Genomic DNA, 19248 nt, shown 5'->3' with positions numbered 1-19248 from the left:
TTGGTGGAAATCTATCTATTTGATAATGCAAGAAAAGAGAAAACTGCCTAAACAAACAGTAATTTTCACCTGTTATTTCAGGTGCTAAAATACTGCTAAAATATATACCAATTCCAAACATAAAAGAATATAAAACCCATCGCCAAAGTCTGTAGAACAGATCAATCATAACATAATTCCAATGCTAAATAATCTTCAACAATCATGTACAGAAGACAAAAGTAAAATGAAAGGGGAAAAAAAAGAATCACACCACAGGATCACATCATGGAATGGTCTGGGTTGGAAGGGACCCTGAAGATCATCTAGTCCCAACCCCCTGCCTGGGGGGTTGCTCAAAGCCCCATCCAACTTGGCCTTGAATTCTTCCAGAGATGAGCTATCCATAACCCCCATGGACAACCTGTGCCAGTGCCTCACCACCTTCATAGAGAATTTCTTCAAAATGTCAACTTAAATCTACCCTCCTCCAGTTTAAAGCCATTACCCCTCATCCTTTTACTACATTCCCTGATAAAAAGCCCCTCCCCAGCTTCCCTGCAGAACCCCTTCAGGTACTGGAAGGTTCTACAGAAAGATCTATGTTTATGTTTGAAAGAAAAGAATAAATGAATAAATTTAACACAGCAGACAAAATAAAATTTAGGTTAAGTGTCAGCCTCCCTATTTACTCTGCCAACAGGATTAATTGTCAATTGGAGGTGGACAGAGCTAGGAGTAGTTTTGCTAATGTTTTTCCCCCATTGCTGAAATAATACAACTGCAACAGGCTTCTCCTTCACTTTTAAAAACAACAGCATATTTAATAATTTCCATGATGATCTTTAGTAGGATTTCTTCCTCTCCATGGGATTGATCCTGGATTCTTTCCCAATCAATGGAACTATCTTTCACCTCAATTTAAACAAAAATGTTATGTGAAACTGACTAGAATGTAAGACTAAGAAGTGACTCAGATTCTGAAAATTCACCTGAAAAGATCAGCACAACACAGAACGTGTAAGATTCTAATTTAAGAAAAAAAGCATTCACTGCACTCACATAATGATATGAGATTAAGTTACCTGTAGGTAATACATGTAAGGTAGTCTGGGAGGGTCCACTTGTTGGCACACCTGCCTGCTGCATAGGGTTTGGCTGCAAAGGCTGTGAGGGCTGCGAGGGTCGGGCCAAAGGCTGGGTGGGTATGCTCTGTCCTGTATTAGGTATTTGGTTCTGCTTCTTGACATCTGCTTTGAAACAAAACAAAGTTACAGGCAATAGCAAACCAAAATCAGAACATTAGAGAGTTTTAAAATCTTTTTTCCACCCTGTCATTCACAGATAGCAAAGAATATTTTGTACCATGACATTACTTCGACCTGTTAATTCTGCAAACAAAACGAAAATTCATTGAGCTCCCCTCACTTTCATAATCTCAAACTTTTTTCCCCTATACTCCACAATATTTCATTCATGAAATCTGCATATTTCAGCATAATTTGAAACCTGAATTAAATGGGACACTATGCCAAAGCCTGATTTTCTTTTAAAAAAAAGAACAGCCTAAAATCTTAAGAAAACCACTGCTGTACTCAATTTGTTTTTTTCAAAAAAAAAAAAAAGGTCCCTAAATCTTGTCTATCCTTGAAACTTGCATCCTTCTGTTATTTGTTGTCCATTTCTTTTGTTCAATCTGTTAGTCAGACCTGTTTGTTGCTGGTTTGAATTTTCATATTATTTTCTTAAAAAATGGAATTGCTTAAATATTTATAAAAGACCTCAAAAGAGAATTTGCTTCCTCACTGAAACCCTCCTCAACATGACTTCCTGAGTTGTGCTTACTACAGCAGTATTTTTTCCTGCTTTAGTTTATTTGCAACAATATAAAATATTCATTTGAGTGCAAGTCTGTATGTAATCATGCCTGTGCACAAGCTGAATAAAGATGGCACTAGATGCTTTTGCCTGGATAGTTCAACTAGATTAGAGCAGTAGTGGGCAGAGAAGTCACCACCAAAATCTATAAAACACAAGAGAAAAGAGTAGGTTTTAAGTGTATTCATTCAAAAAAGATTTGCCCTAATAAAACTGTACATGCAGCAGCCACTAATTTAGTAAAAGATTGCATAATATAAAAAAAAAACCACAAACACATGTTAAAAGGTGTTTCAGTCTTGAGAAAACAACAACATATTGAAAAACACATCTAGGAATTATCAATTACTGACTAGATTTTAAAAGATTAAGAACATCAAGCATTAATGGCAGTGTAGCTCAAAATGTTGGGTTTTTAGCAGCTGGATACAATTTTGATGGTCTCACCAAGCTGTCTTTAACACCAGCTACTAATAGCTTGATGTAGCAGCATCCTTCACCAAAGTATTATGATGAATAAAATACAATTCAAGAACTCAAAAAGAAAATGCAACATAAACTGTGAATCATAGTCTATCTGTAGACTGAGTAGCTTCACTGAAGCCATTTGATGAGAATATGATTTCTTTTATATTTTCAAAGTCTAATAAAGGAGAAATAACAGGATGCTTATATTGAAAACAAAAGGTGAGATATTTCCTGCTCTTTCATCAACTATCAAGTCTTGTATGAGAGATTTTCCACTTTTCAACAAATTATTTGACTCTAAAGAGATTCCTGCAGAGATGCATATACGTGTTTGAATATTTACACACTGATGAAAATTTTAACTGGCAGTGGATAACTTAAGTGGGTGCATTCTTAGTCATGAAGAGGAACTGTGCTTATGATCCAACTAGTAATAACAGAGACACTATTGCTGTAAAAATGTAGGTTCAGGTAAAAATGACAGTCTGAACAAATGTGAAGGCTTTTTTGGTTTTGATTTTCTTTCTAATCTCACACAGAATCACATTCATTTGTCTCTGACAAGTCAAAGAGCCCTGTGGAGATGCCAGTTGCTGGAAGTTATATTGGGATTGCACCAGCCACAAGAAATGATGAGAGAGAACTAACTAGACTTCACTGAAGTAATGGAAACAAACAACAAAGGCAAACTTAGCTATGCAAGAAAAAAAATCAGCAAGGAAAACAGGAGAACTGAGTGCTTAGTAAGCACAGAACTAAGGTTAAAAGTAGTACAGGAACTGTTCCAATGCTAAATGAACTCAACATATTAATTAAAAATGTGGAACTGGAGGAGACCGGACAATCTGATTTACAGAAATGAGCATAAAATGGAAATCATTAATACGGGAAGTGTAAGCAAAACTCTAATTGGAAATAAACAAAATGGAAATAAGAGGGGCTACCTTCCATGCCACAAAATGGGCTTAAAACACTGCAGTTATTGCAGGAAGGAGTTTTAATCAGCATACTAATTCAGAAGTCATATAACAGGATTACAGAACAGCAAACACACCACATGCATGTTCAAGATTAAGAAAAAAACTGACCCAGAAAAGTAAAGATTTGTTCCATCAGATAAAACAGCTTATAAAATAAAAAAATTATAGTGTTTAATATTTCTCTTACAAGAACATAAACGCAAAAAAAAGTAGAACATGGCTGGTTTTGAGAGTATATCTCTGTATCTTTCTTAGATTACAAATCCACTTTACACTAAGGATACGTATCAGCTAAATTAATTACTTGGTTCAGTATTTTCATGAAATAATTTCATGCAGCGTTCTATGCAAATATCTAATAAAAAGAACAAGAAAAGTACAAGTATTGCCAAGATACTTGCAGACAGAAAAGTATCTAGGTTACTCTTTAGTAACAAGACAACAATAATTGTTCTGAACAGAAATCAACAATATCACTTCTCAAAAACATTTTCATTAATCTTTGCACACATCAGGTGTGCAGTCAGTTCAGCTGCCAGTGTATTAAACTGGAAGATGCTACCAGTATAGAGGTGGACGAACATATACTAATAGAACAAAGACAAGACCTAAAAACTAGGAAAAAGAAGATGATAAGTGTCCAACATCAACATCAGACATCTAGGAACTGATATGAACTTCTATTACTAATGTGGGAAATAGTGTGGGGGCAGTGAAGATGATCAGGAAAACCTGCAAACATTTGTAATTATGAAATGTCTGTGTATTGCTTGCCTGATTAAGAGAGGAAATGCAAATCTAGGCTTCATCAGGTGAATGTTTCCATTGTGACTGACAGCAATGCTTTTTTTTTTTCACCCCTACATGAAGCACTATTTGAATGCAAACTGCTCTATGTGTTTTCCTGTGTCAAGAGAGTGGGGTTTCAAACCACTAAAGCTGCTAAATGACTGCTACTCTGTTTTATAGGAGTTCCGTGTCCCAACCCAGTAGCTCAAGCACACACTTTGAGGTCCTATCCACTGTGACACTAAAAAACCCCAACCTGAACAAACAAAAAACTTAACAAAAAAATACCCCAAAACCAACCAACCTAAAATCCCTGTCCTCAAAACATGGTTACCCCTGTCCTTTATGACCATCTACTAGTCTGCTCTTCCATGACCCAATAGAGAAACTCTGATTTCAGTTTAATAACCTTGCAAAACAAAACACTTAAAAATTGCTTATTTCTTAACCTAAAGTTTAAGTCTAAGTTATCCTACAGGCATACTTTGGCAGACAGTATTACACACACTGATTATTAACACATATGGAACTTCATTAGAAAATGGGGGGAATGGAGAGTAGATTACACAAACAAGTTTTAAAATCTACTACAACATTAAAATTTACTCTCAAACTGCATCTTTAGTAATTTCAGCCAATACAGACACACACTGTAGTCATATACTACCAAAACAGTGTAACTTAAGATTATAGATAAACCAATCTGCAAGACTGAAAACTGTCAAGTGTCTGTCTGGCTTCTGTTTTGCAAAGAGACACACAGGAGCTAACCCAGGCTTGAAGCACCCCACTAATCTTCCTCCTAACAAAAAGGACGATTTTCTAAAATCTGACAAAACTAAGGGGAAAGAACCTCAGAGAATATCCCACGAGATAAAATTGTAAGATATTGGCTCAAGCCCAAAACAACAGAAACAAAAAAAGCATCTATGACTGCTGTGCCAGCTAGCAATCCTATTTTAGACAAGTCTTTTTAGTGCAGCACATGCAGCCACGGTGTTGGTCTTTTATAGTAATTGTAAGGTGAAGACATGCTTTCAGGGAGGAAAAAACTCACTGTGAAATGTTACTTTTGATAGAGAAAGATTAGCTGAAATATATTACAATACTGTGGCATGCTACTTTAACACAACATAAACTCATTTTTATGTCTTGGTGCCTTTGACAGACTATTAAATTGGACTAAGTAGTTTAACCTTACCTGACAGAGTTCCACAGTCCAAGTGCAACCACCTTTTTCATCTTTTTGAGAACTAGCCCTCAGAAGAGATGTCAGTGTTGAAACCTTGATTCCCTGTGCTATTCTGACACTCATCTAAGCAATTCAGAGACACATCAAAATCCTAGCTGGAAAGGACATCTGGTGGCCATATGTTGAAGATGAACTGCCAACATGTAATCAAATGAGTTGAGGTTTTGCCCAGATGAATCTTGAGAACATTCAAGACTGGAGTTTGCACCATCTCTCTTAGCTGCACCAGCTTCCTTCTGTGATTATTTCTCCCCTCAAGCTCAAATTGAACCTCCTGAACTTGCAGATCATGGCCACTGCCCCCTGATATTTCATCTGGCACTGCTGAGAAGAGTTGATCTTCCTCACCTTTGTAGCTATCCTCCAAGGAGCTGTAAGTTGCTATTATACTGTCTCTCCATTTGCTCTTTGCCAAACATGCCATGGTTTGGAAAACTCTTCTCACAGGTCAGGTACTCTAGGCCCTCACTCTTCTGACACCAGCTATTGGGACATCTACAGTGGTACCACAACTATTCTCAATTAAAGCAAGGGGGAACCAAAACTGGACACCCTATTTGAGGTGTGGTCCTAAAAGTGTCAGTGTGGGGGGAACACTGACTTAAATTCAAACGAGAACACACTGCTGGCTCATACTCAGCTCAGTGTCCACCATGTATCCTAATAAAAAACGCAGACTGTGAGCAATCTGAATTGCACAATGCTTACTTAATACCTGTGCACCACATGAACTCCTTTTGGCATTTCTCCCTCACTGATATCCTACATTTGTGCAATACAAACACAGAGCAAATGAAAACATTGCGAATGTCTGTGAAGAATTTTAACTCACTCCCTAGAGACTGAGGTTGTCTAGAGGAATAACTACTGAGGTTGTCTAGAGGAATCAAACTTCTTGGTGGCTGGATTCAGAATGCAGCACAGGGGCGTGCATTTAGAGATCATACAGAAATAAAATCTTATCTCTAACAGCAGGAATACAGATTTTTCAGACAGGATGACAGAGCAATACGCAGTCTTATATATGGACTTATTCTCTGAAATACTATAGTCCTTCACCAATTCTATGCTAATTACAATTAGACTTGCCCACAGTTATGCAAGATTAAAAAGTGTATTCTTCTAAAAGATGGACTGCATCCACACTTCCAAAGGATAGAAGAGAAAAAAGACATATAGCCATAAAGCAAAGAATAGACCTGCATTTGGTATCTTACATCTGGCACAAATAATTTTTAGTTAAACAGAAGATTAGAAGCTGTAATAATCTAGACCTTGAATCTCAACTGTAGAATTCAAACTTAATTAATCAGTAAACAGAAAAATTAAATACAGCTAGAGAAACATCCCAAAATGTAATAAGAGAATTAAGCAGTCTCAAATTATTTTACAAGCCTAACAGATTAAGCATAGACAGCAACAACAGCTAAAGAAAAGGTAAAAATCAAAATGTCTTTTTTCTGAAAGCAGAGTTCTTTATGTATTTAATGCCCACTGGAATTCTTTAGCAACTTTTCTAACTGTAACACCAAGGAATAAAAACACTTTGCAGTTTATTTATTTCTGCCTACCATTCAAAGACTGAAATAATACTTGTAGCTTAATTAGCCCTGCAGCTAGCAAAACCTTTTCAACCTACCTTGAGAAGACCCATCCTCCTCTTCATCCAGTGTAAGATCGATGACACCTCCTGTATTGCTTCCTGTGACCTTCCCGCTCTGAAAGACAAAACTCCTTCATTTTGCAAAAGCAAATCCAGGGAACACAGGTGGAATAGGGACACAAACTGAACACTTAGAGAAGGAGAGATCTCAGAATTGATGCTCTTATTTGAAAGGAACTCATGAAATGAGCAGGAGAAGGAAATTTCAGTCAAATTTCGCATGACTTGAGAAACAGGCAATAACACTATCACTGTACTGAGGTGTCAAATATTTAAGTACTTCTAGCTTTGTAGGGAGTAAAAAAACCCTGATGACCAGTAGCATACTGTTACTTTAGAGGTAAATAAGTAACAATTTGGTATATCATTCAATACTCTTATTATAAATTTTAACCTGGTTGTAATTTGTGGTTGCCTTTATAGTAGCATAACCTTTTGAGAGAAATGTCACCAGAAGAACCTATTACTCATCTTAATACAGCTTGGTCTATATGCCTATAAAGAAACTGACTTCACAGTAAGGGAAAGGGAAAGCTACACTGGAACCTGTAATGCTTATAAAAAATGTAATCAAAAGCCATCAGAAAACTCCAACTGTATCCAGCTTTTAAAGGACTTTCATTATTGTATTTTTATCTGTTATCACAAATTTTATCACTATCTAAAAGTGAAGCCGTTTCTATCTATCTATTTAGAAGTGATAAAGGGATCTTTTAAGCTACTGTGAAGGCTAAATATGTTATTAAAAACCTAGAGGACTATCAAACAAGATTTATCTTCTAGATCAATTGCTGTCCTGTAGCTCTTCAGATTGGAGGGACCACCATTTTCCTTCAGATGACGGAAAAAAATATTGGGAAAGGTGCTATATAGTTCTCTGGCTTTGAATATACTTTCTAGGAAGAATCAATTATGTCAACTTCTAGTTCATTAAACTTGCAGAAATATCAGTGTATGTTGTTCTGAAGAGATCATCATTTATTGTTGAACTGAAGTGCTACTGATTTACTAATATGTAAGTTCCTTAAGTTCCTGAGGACAGGCAAAGGGTTGGGAAAGCAACATAGCTATCAAAATTAGCTGAGCAATTAGCATGGAAAAAAGCATGAGAGTTAACAGCCCCTCATGGCCTGTACAAATGCCAACATAGGAAGATTAAAGATTTTTCTGTGCAGTCTGATGGGAACAGATGCAAAAAGCCTATGCACTGGGATTATCTGCTCGATTATCTGCTCCATGACCTTTCCTTTGGGTACAACTAAGCCTTTAGGGAGGTCCTGAACACAATTCTCACACAGACAAGTCTTTGAGATGATGAAAAAGAGGTATCATATGATTATTAGATGCAAAAAGAACTCGGTCTAAATTATTGGTCACTCAATTTGGAGTTCCTGAAATGACTGACCTCTTCATTATGCATTATTACAACCCAGTTTCTTTTTGCTATAAATTCCGATACTGCCACTGATTAAATTCTGCTAATTACCTACACCATACACAATTTGAATAAGAAACACCTAACTACTTATGTTTACGGGCAATAGAAGACACCTTTACAGGGCCAGTTGTCTAAGACACAACATGACCAAATGTCAGGTCCTGCATTTCAGTCACAACAAGCCAAGGAAGCACTACTTTAAGGCCCCTTCCAACCCTAACAATTCTGTGATATTAACAGTGGCCAGGAAGTTGTCAGAAGACCTGGGGGTGCTGGCTAACAGCCCCCTGAACAAGAGCCAGCATTGTGCCCAAGTGGCCTAGAAGGTCAACAGCATCCTGGCTTCTATCAGAAATAGTGTGGCCAGTAGGGCTCGGGAAAGGATTGTTCCCTGTACCTGGCACTGGTGGGGCTGCACTTGACTGTGCTAAGTTTTGGGCCTCTTACTACAAGAAGGACATTGAAGTGCTGGAACATATCCAGAGAAGGGCAATGCAGCTGGTGAACGGTCTAAAGAACAAGTCTTGTAAGGAGAGCCTGAGAAAACTGAGGTTGTTTAGCCTGGAGTTAAGGAGGCTGAGGGGAGACCTTACTGATCTCTAAAACTACCTACAATGTTGTAGCAAGGTGGGTGTTTGTCTCTTCTGCCAAGTAACAAGCAAAAGGGAAAGAAGAAAAGGCCTCAAGTTGTGGTAGGGGAAGTTCAGATTGGGTATTATGAGCAATTTATTCACCGAAAGGGTTGTCTGACACTGGAACAAGCTGCCCAGTGAAGTGGTGGAGTCACCATTTCTGGAGGTATTTAAAAGACACGTATATGTGCTGCTTAGGGACACGATTTAGTGGTGGACTTTATAGCCCTAGGTTAGCAGCTCGACTTGATGACCATAAAGGTCTTTTCCAACCAAAATGATTCTATGATTCTATCTTTGTTATGCATAACATTTTCCACATTTGTTAACCATGGAACTCTTTTGTTGAGCAATTTCTATTACAATACCCTTCCAGCTTCAGCTTTCTTAGTATGATGCACTGATTTACTCACTTGAAGCTTAACATAAAAGGCATATTCAAATTACCAATGATTTGCATAAAGAGAAATTTCGTTCCAACTTAATAATCTTACCAGCAAACAATGAGCACTTTGAACTATGGCTCTCTCTGCCAAGAGAAAGCAGACTGAAGAATGGAGGGAGAAATTTGTAAGAAACTGCATAAAGAAAAACCTAATAATGAGCTATTAATTTCTCCCCACTATAAAATACATTAGTCAAGTAATTTCAATTTTTTCTCTGCTTGGAAATCTAAATCCTTAGAAAAATACACTATGCGAGCTAATTTAAGCCCTACTTAAGTGTGCCAGTCAAGAAAATTCTTTGAATTTCCAAGTCAGCGAGTGTTACTGCATGCATTTATTTTGGTATATCTGGATGGCCAAGATCTTGAGTTAGTTGAACAGGCAACTATTAATTAAATGGTAACTCCAATAAGCTGACAAGATGTGCATTTCTCAGGAAGACAAGACCTTCTTGTAGTTATGCCCCATTAATGGAAGTTTTCTGCTAACCAACCCCGGTACCAATCTCCTCAACAGGAATAATCAAAAGGTAGTTAGTTAGGTTCTCTCCACAACCCAAAACAGAAGTTGCAGATGAACAGGGCAGTGTTTTGAGGGGTGGAACACACTCCTTGGTACATCCCTCAGTCCTGGTTCTATGGCACACACTTCAGCCACTCCAAGAAGCTGTACTGCCCCCACAAAGCACATCCATAAATTCTTTACTTCCCAGCCTCCCCAAGTAGATTCCCCTATTTCAGTGACTTTGCATCTCACTTGAATGAAATCCAGGGGTACAGGAAAATCTTAAGAAAACTGGAAACACCGAAAACGCTGCCCACTGTGTTTCCTGCCTAGGGGTATACATGACTACAGGAGTGTACAGGAGTCACTTACACCTGAATGGTTAAGACCTGCAAATGGAACCATTTGGAAACACTCCTGCCAAGTGCAATTCATAAATGGTTTTCAGAAAATTTGTGCTCAACCAATCAAGAAAGTACAAATATCCCTTCTGAGTATCATGAATATTTTACTCAGAAATTCTCTCAGGGAAATTTTTTCTTACTACAAGGACTTGTGAGAACTCTAGTTAACAACAAAGCTACATTTGAGGAAAGGCTAAAGAGACACAACTGCTTCTGCTTCTGTAAATAGAAGGGGATTCTGAGGAGACTTCCATGTCACACATCAGAAGAAGAGACTCAGACAAGCTGCTCTGAGCAAAGTCAGAAGCTGACTTAAAAGGGCTTGTTGCCCTCATGAAGGCAAAGGGCAGCTTGACATTGGAATTTCAGTCATGTATGAACAACCTGCATTTTTATATTGAAAACTGAAATAAGAGAAGAAGTCTTTCAGCATGTAAAATTGCATCAAGTGTTTGGGCAGAAACTGCTAACACCTAAGAGCAAAACCAAAGCATTCTGGTCTGCTATCAGCTTTCAGCTTACTACAAACATAGGAAGCCAAGAATCTGAATGTGCTTCAGCTGATCTCTGCAGAAGAGAATGATGCAATTACAACACTTTTTCATCAGTACAGTCATCCTAGCAAAATAATTCAAACAATATAATAAGAACCCCAAACATATGCCTGATTCTTTAGTCCACTTACGGCCTAGCAAGTCTAAGTAACAGAAGATTCAACCTTAGAATATTACCTTAGAAGATCAAGTAAGCTGGGAGAGAAATAAGATAACCAGAGTAAGATGAAGTGACCTCTATTTAAATATCACCATTATAAAAAAATCAAAAGCAAACAAAACCACAGCACCCCAAACCACCATTTCATCATTTGTCAGAATCAGAGAACCAGACTCCAGACAGACCATAAGTGGCACTTAAATGTGATTGTTTACAACAGCATCTGTGTAGTTTCTAGTAACCAAACAGAAAAAGGTTTACACTGAGATTTAAAACAGATGTGAACTGCCAAAACTCCCTTTTCTATCCTTCTTAACAGCTCTCATGTTAATGTATATGCCTTTAAATTCAAAGCCGAAATACACCAAAATACTGTAATTCACACAGCCATTTTGAACCTGGTTTATCCATAGCTAATGAAGTAACTTCATACAACCTGGAAGTATCAGTATCATGAATTAGACCATCAAGTTAACCCACAGTATCTGAGCTGCCTTCTCTGCTTTCACATAGCAGCCAGTAGCATAAAAATTTTAACACAAAACAATGCAATGAAAAAATTAAAATAAAAATGAAATTAAAAATTAAACCTAACAGATTGTATTCCAAAATGTCATAGTTCTAAAGATAAAAATGAAGACAAAAAAACAAAGAAAAAAAAAAGGAAGGAAGCAAGAAAAATATGACACCATCCTTTCCTGACTACCTAATTTTAATATAGTCACAACTTTAGCAATTCTTAATTAAGACGTTTTGTACAATGTGTCCTGTAACGAAACATTTCATACTTAAGTATAACGCAGATCCAGCCCAAGAAGATGCACGTAACTTTTGAGGCAAAGACAAAACACCAGCTGAGGCAGGGAAAGAGGACTGGACAGTATAATTTAAGAGCAGAAACAAAGATGGAAAAAGGACACAGGAGGAGGAAAAAAGGCAGCTTTTTCTACAAAGCCTGGTGAAACTGACCTAAACTCAAAATTTCATGCATTTTCCACTACACAGCAAACTATGACAACGTAATACCTGCCTTCCTCCAATTCCAACCACAAGTGTTTTTAACAGTTAAAGAAAACACTGAGAAGCAGGGGCACTGACAAAAATCCCCCACACTTACAGGAAGAAGTGCAAGGAAAAAAGCAGCAGTACTACAGTTTTCCTTGAGGAAGAGAAGAACTACAGAGTGATGTTCTGGAACCAATGTTGTATTCATATTACACAAATTTTAAAAAGTATAACAGAAAAAGAGCCCTCAGAACTTGTTAAAATGCATAAAAATACAGTGAATAGGGCCATATGAATCTGAAGTCACAATCAAGGTTTGCAGTGAAAGCAACGCAAATATTTTACCAGGACACTGTCATTATATCCCATGTCACTGACTGATACATCTAATGATCAACCTACACTCCAGTCAGTAGTAAATCAGTCAAGGGAAATCTGAAAGGAGTCAGATTAGTAATAAAGTGAGGGGCTTTCTCTGATGCTGAAGTGAATCTGAAGCAGATTTCTACTTGACTATGGAAAAGTAAGGACACTGAGACAGACTACTACCTTCTGTGCTATGCTGCATTTTTCAACATCCTGAGACCATTTCACAGTGCTCTATAACCCACTGTAGTGGGAGAAATAATTGCTTTGGTATCCAACAGCTGTTTCACATAAAAGACTACTGCCAGTGAGTTTGATTCACCTTTTGTAATTTTGAAAAGAGTAAGAAAAAAAGGGTGGGGTAGAGGGCTGAGTGGAGATATGGAAGAAAGCTATTCCAATTCCATAAGGAAAATAAAAGGAAGGCAAAAGCATGTATGGTAGACATGATGTTGAGAAAAGAAGGTATCTTCCACTATGACAACTGTGCAATTTAAGACAAAAAGAAGTAGTTCCAACATCACAGCATACACAGATCAATCACAAACTACTGAAGAACACAGGAGAAGAAATATCTGAAACTTGAATGGAACAGAAAATGTTACTTGTTACATTATTTTATGTAACCCCACAGGCACATACATCAACATGCACATGTATTGTACGACATGAAAAACCAAAAGGTAGATCTTGGTGTTTTGAAGGGAGATCTGAAAAGGCACTTCTCTATTCATTTATGACTTTTAAAAAGGTTTTGGTATTATATAACGCCTCAGTTTAGTTTATCACATAGCAATAACAAAGCTGTTAAGTGTAATGCCACCCGCTTTTCATAAAGGAATATTTCAGTATATAAAAGTGAAAAACAAAGGGAAAAAAATGCAACAACAAAAAACACAGTGCAAAATACAAATTAATTCCAGCATAGTAAAGATCAAAATTCTGAGGATTAGATGTGGCACACTAACAATGAAGATAAAACAGAATGAAGATAAAACAGTTTCTACAGTAACAAAACAGAAAAAATTCCGGGGGTTGTAAAGCTTCACACCACCACAATCGCAGACGACGCATCAAGGCGTTATATAATAGCAAAATCAATCCTAAATTATGCAGGGTGATGTTAAAAATAAATTCTGGGAATGGGATTTGTGTGTGGAGGGTGGTGATACTGTGCCTGTATGCATAATTATAATGCCTATATTAGTTTTTCAGTCATCCGTGTGCAAAACTACATATTTCAAAACCAGTCTAAGCAGTGGCGGAAAGATTTTTTTTAATACATTTTGAAACATATTTCAATCACTAACTGCTTCAAATATCACTTATCACTTTGTAATAATTTTTTACAATGCAGCAACTCCACAAAATTGAAGGAATTATTCCAGCCTTGCAAAGCTCTCATGAAAATTTATTTGACCAGGTACCAAATGCATCTGTCAGCTCTTCCCATGCTAAAAATGTCAACAGTTTACCAAGATCACGGTTTACACAAACAAAATTTCACACAGCTGCAATGCATGTTTTGATAGTGTAATTGCATACTTGAACACTATTAACAGACATTTTACATGTTGCATTTAAACAAGCTGAGTCCCCCTTGCCCCAAAGTGGTACTGTGCAACACTCGCTACAGATCAAGAGCAATGCAAGCATGAAGAAAATTAATAACCAGTCTTAGTAACCCTGAGGTAATATACACCTTCTCAGTTCTTTGGTGGAAAGATCAGACATTGTTGATTCTACTACCCCTATTAGTAACAGTCAAGAAGGCTACCTGAGAGACTGGCTACCTGAAATGGTGCTAGACATTATAATTCCAACTAAAACTCACACCAATGCTTGAACTATTTCTCTCCTGCTGTGGTTTTTTTTTTTCTCAGTCAGTTAAAAGCATGCATAATAAAAACCTATATGCATGCATGTGCACACACTCATCTCTCTACTGGTTCTTACTCTTGTAAGGTCAAAACTCATCTACCTTGTTTTCCCAAAGGACAGCGAAAGTTTCCCAATAGTATTATGTGGGACAGACACCTCAGAAGACTGAAAAACATCTTACTACACTATCAAAATTTTATTTACAGTACTTTCCAGATTAGATTATTCGTAGAATCACTGAAAGCCTTGTGTTGGAAGGGACTTCAAAGATCATCTAGGTCCAACCTTCCTGCCATGGGCAGGGACGCCTACCAGTACACCAGGTTGTTCAAACACTTCCAGAGAGGGGGCAGCCACAGCTTCCCTGGGCAATGTGTTTTTGGACAACGCAGCTTTTAAAATCTATTTTCCTTCTCTGATGCAATGACATCATCAGTTATTGTTTTAGTATTCCTTGCAAATTTTTGGATCAAAATTACAAATTGAAGCCTACAAAACACAAGTATATTTACTTATTGAGTGGTTTAGGTAACACAGATACAGTCTCAGGTAAGACAATTCACTTTAAATATGAACTTAAAAAATCAGCTGAAAAACTCCCAATAGGATGTCATGTAGCTGAATTGGGTGGCTGTTTTAAGAAACAAAATTGAAATTATTCCATTCTTCTATGACTTTCAAACTGTCCTCCTGCTAACATCTTTGCAATTTATATTTCTAATTAGACTCAGTTAAAGGTTCCACACCTTACAGATGAGAGCTAGTTCCATTTTAAACAGCACAGACATAACCCCGGGGTCAGAGACAAAAATCAAGCATCCCATTTTACATATATAATTATGCATGTTTATTTTCAGTGACAAAACCATGAAATGCAAGGAAACATATTCATCAATAACGCTTCAACAATGCAGAATCAATAGCTGCTTATAAACTGTATGCTGACATAACCACTTTGTTCACATTGTTTCCCAACAGACATTCACAAAGTTTGTTACACATTGCAAAGTAAAGGGATAGATGTTATAAATGTACCTTATTAACATTTTACCAGATGGATTTCCAGTAGTCAGCAAAATAGCTTCAATTAAACTGTAGTTCAGTCAAAGAGATCAAGGCATGTCAGAAACAAAGGGAAATGGATAGGAGACTGGTGGATTCTTTTTTTTTTAAGCCTAGTATTAGCTGAAAAGGTGAAATACACAGCAGAAACGGAGACTAAAAAAAGATTCCTAAGAGGATAAGGTATATCTGGAGTGGAAAACAGGGAAGAAAGGACTATACACTTCACCTGGGGTTTAAATAAATATAACATAATCTTTCCTGAACAGACTGACTTTATGTAAACCATTTTTAACATAACCAAACCCATTCAGATTTGTTGACTGTTATGCTTTCATTGGTACCCTCAGTATATCATGGCTACATTTATCTATTATATATAATACATATAATTTCTGCATCTGTAACTGGGATTCATAATAAAATACTTAAAAAACATTCTAAAGATTTGTTACATAATCAAAATGCCTTGGCCTCCTGTACCAATAATATTTACCCTATAAAAGTGCTTGTCATGTCTTCAGAAATGCAATTTTAGGACCTGAGGCACTGGAATGGTAAAATGACTGAGACTGAATAACCACAGTTAAATTTCTGTGTATGCAGGAAAAAATTAAAGTTGTGAGACTAACACATACATAGGAGGATGTCCCCTCCCACATCCTCGTGGCCATTCCTTTTGGAGCAAGAAGCAGAGGAAGGATGAAAAAGGAGGAGTAGTCATACAGCAAAATCATATATCCAAGCTGCTTACTGAAAACTGACTATACTGATCTAAACAATATGCAACTATTAAGAAGCTGTATAGTTCAGGATAACAAAAAAAGGAGATACATCAGACTAAAAATACAACAAAGCCAAGGACACATTTAATTTCAAAGCATAATTCCAATGCCTTCAGGTATTTGACATTGTGTACAAAGGAGCTCATTAGAGGGCACAGAGAAGGTGTATGTAGCAAAGAACAATACTACGCATCACTTTCTTACACTGGGGATGACTTAAATTGCAATAAAAGAATTTTTAAAACGTAAAACTGTCAGATACTGTGCCAGTTTCATGAAAATAGAAAGTAATTAAGAGTATTCCTTGAATTAACATCAGATATTTTCAAACTTACCAGGAAAGGGCACAGAAAACTCAAGTTCTAGATTCACAGTACCAGTACTAAAGTTTCATTATGAAAATGACACACAAAACTAAATATATATGGATGCAATACATAAGGTTCCAGTCACTCCTCACTGTTTTCAAAGTAGTCTCCATTAAGGGGAAGGAAATTAAGTAATGACATGCAGCCACTGTTCAGAAAATTAATTTTGTTGCCTTGGTAAAGGCTAAGTACTGTTTTTTTGCAACTGAAATACTCTTATTTTGGGAAAAGATAAAATTTTTTAGAAAATTCCGGAGTGACATATGATATATTTATTTCAAAGTCTGTTTGCTATATTCAGAATTTTAAAACTGATCTTGAAATGATGATTAACAATTTTCTATAAAGTCTACAGCCAAAGTCTAAATTCAGAGTTTCAATCAAGGCACACTGAACCCACTGGCTCACTAGTATGTTTCACTTGAAAGGGAAATATAATAGGGGAAAAAAAAAAAAAAAGCAGCAGCTCAGTTATCCTGTTGTTCGAGAATCTCTGATACAGTCACTGAGGAGTCCAATCCATGTCCATTTTGACATTTATGATGTTCACACAGCATAACCTGCTCTTCAATGAACAGGATTAACTTGAAATTTTAACTTGAAACTCAGTTAAGGAAAAAAAACCAGGGAAAAGAGCCTCTGCTCCCTGTATTACTGTAAATATAGCCGATATTCCAAAGTTTGCTTTCAAAAAAAGCAGCAAAACACCCATTATGTCTGCCTACTTGAGCTTTTCTAGAAAGGAAATACATGTTGGAATGATTCATTCAACACTTTGGGTGGAGGGAGAACAGGAGAATGCTTTTTGAGTTCTGGAAGGTTAGAAATATATTCTATCAATTAGAATCAATTCAAATACTAGCATAAAGCTTAGTGACCACTGAAAAAATAGTACTTCCAAGCTAAACCAGGAATGCTTTTTCTAATTTTCAGGAAAAAAAATTATCCCTTAGAAAAATAAGAAGTCAGTAATACTGCCATCAGTAGCTTTGAAGTATGAGGTTCAAACTGAGGGTAATAAGAGGACACTGCAGAGTTGGTGCCAACAGAGTTAGAATTTAACAAATGAGAAGAAAAAAATATGCAATTGTGAGCCAACAGAATGGAAGTCAAGTTAGAAGCCAAATTCTAATTAAAAAGAGTAAGAGAGATACTCAAATTGGCCAAGAGAGTCCCTTTTCCAATTTATATCACCAGAGATTTGTGTTAAGAAATTAAAGGATCAGCAATATGCTGTTACAGTAAATTACTTAGATGCCGTTCTGATCAGAGCAGGGCACGTGGGCAGTATGAGCACAGTATGCAGCAAGAGGGAACAAAAAAAATCATCTCCTGGCAACATAATTTTTCAAAGCCAGTATGCTAGAACAAGCAAGTACCTGAGACAAAGACAGGAATATATTTTTGGGGGGAAAAACCTCTCACACTCATCTTGGTGAATGTTTAGAGTCTTTTCAACAAGAAATTATATTTGCCAATCTGTCTAAACAATGAATTCTGTGAATGTCTAAAATTTGGAAATATTTGTTACTGTAAAATATCCTTGAATAAATTACTGCACAGTCCTCCTATATTTTGAGAACCGTTTGCTTTTTTTTTTCTTCAATTTTTCTTCTTTTTATCCATTAGAAAATATATATTTTATATATATTTCTCCATTTCTGTTTGATCTTCTCTAGGCTTGACAAAATTATAATCCTGGATCCATGACATCCTTCCTCTATTCATTGATGTTGTAAGTTAAAGCTGCAACTAAGGAAATTAGGATTGTGCAAAAATATCTTCAACGTTAGCAATTATGTTTGATCAACTAGTTCAACCATTCTAGCAAAAACAAATAAAAGTGACTGTACACACAATACAGAAGATGAATAGAGAACTTTCAAAACCTTTTAATCCTTAACATGTTCCATCCAGAAAATGGAACACTCTGTGCTGGTCTTACACTTTGGGAAACCGATGCAGTAAGTATGAACAATGTACCAAAGGCCACAAAGGTAAATATTTATCAGCCAAGATAAAAACTCTGAAGTTCAGACATCAAGTCCTCTGTTCAGACTATACATAACAAAGTGATAAATCTCTTTCCATAGTTAAAGCCTTTCCTAGCAAGGAAATTCTTCACAGAATTAAGAGTTTATCATGGTAAATTTGTTACGTCAGATGGGATTTTTCTCTGTTCTGTCCACTGCAACATGAACACTTTCAGTGCAGTCCTTAGTGTGATAGCCTGTGTGTGTAGACACAAACACACACTATTTCAAAAGGACAAAGTTATTATAATGGAAAACAGGCTTAGGTGCTACACAGCTGCTTCGTACAAAGTGGACCTACCAAAATTTTTTACTTGATGAATACACTGACAATACTGCAAAGACACTGTGAAATGTAATGTAAGGGGTAGGTGAGAGGAAATTAAAAAAAACCCTCTCAAGATAAGATCATACTGAGACAACACTCCAACTTGAAGCAACAAATCTGTTCTTGACTCTTTTGAGAATGTTTCTCCCGTTTCATGCACAACTGAAAAGATCTCAATTTTGATATAATCTGTATCAGTACCTTTGGAGAACAGAATGACTGAAATCTTAGTCAGAAATATTAAACAGGAAAAGACCTGAGCTACAAATCTGT

The 19248-nt window shown here is 36.6% G+C and overlaps 1 protein-coding gene across 1 annotated transcript in view; it reads right to left on the bottom strand.

Annotated features, from left to right (window-relative positions):
* The window catches only part of ATF7IP (activating transcription factor 7 interacting protein), a 103649-nt gene that overhangs the window by 10726 nt on the left and 73675 nt on the right, over positions 1-19248 (bottom strand). The window contains exons 12-13 of the mRNA XM_030445148.1: positions 6986-7064; positions 1065-1232 (exon numbers count right to left, since the gene is read on the bottom strand). Of these exons, the coding sequence (XP_030301008.1) occupies positions 1065-1232; positions 6986-7064 (247 nt within the window). The remainder of the gene's footprint in view (positions 1-1064; positions 1233-6985; positions 7065-19248) is intronic.

Source organism: Calypte anna, chromosome 1 (assembly GCF_003957555.1).
Source record: "Calypte anna isolate BGI_N300 chromosome 1, bCalAnn1_v1.p, whole genome shotgun sequence".
In the NCBI taxonomy this organism is placed as follows: domain Eukaryota; kingdom Metazoa; phylum Chordata; class Aves; order Apodiformes; family Trochilidae; genus Calypte; species Calypte anna.
Note: the sequence above shows the minus strand (reverse complement) of the source record. Positions and strands in the feature narration are given on the sequence as shown.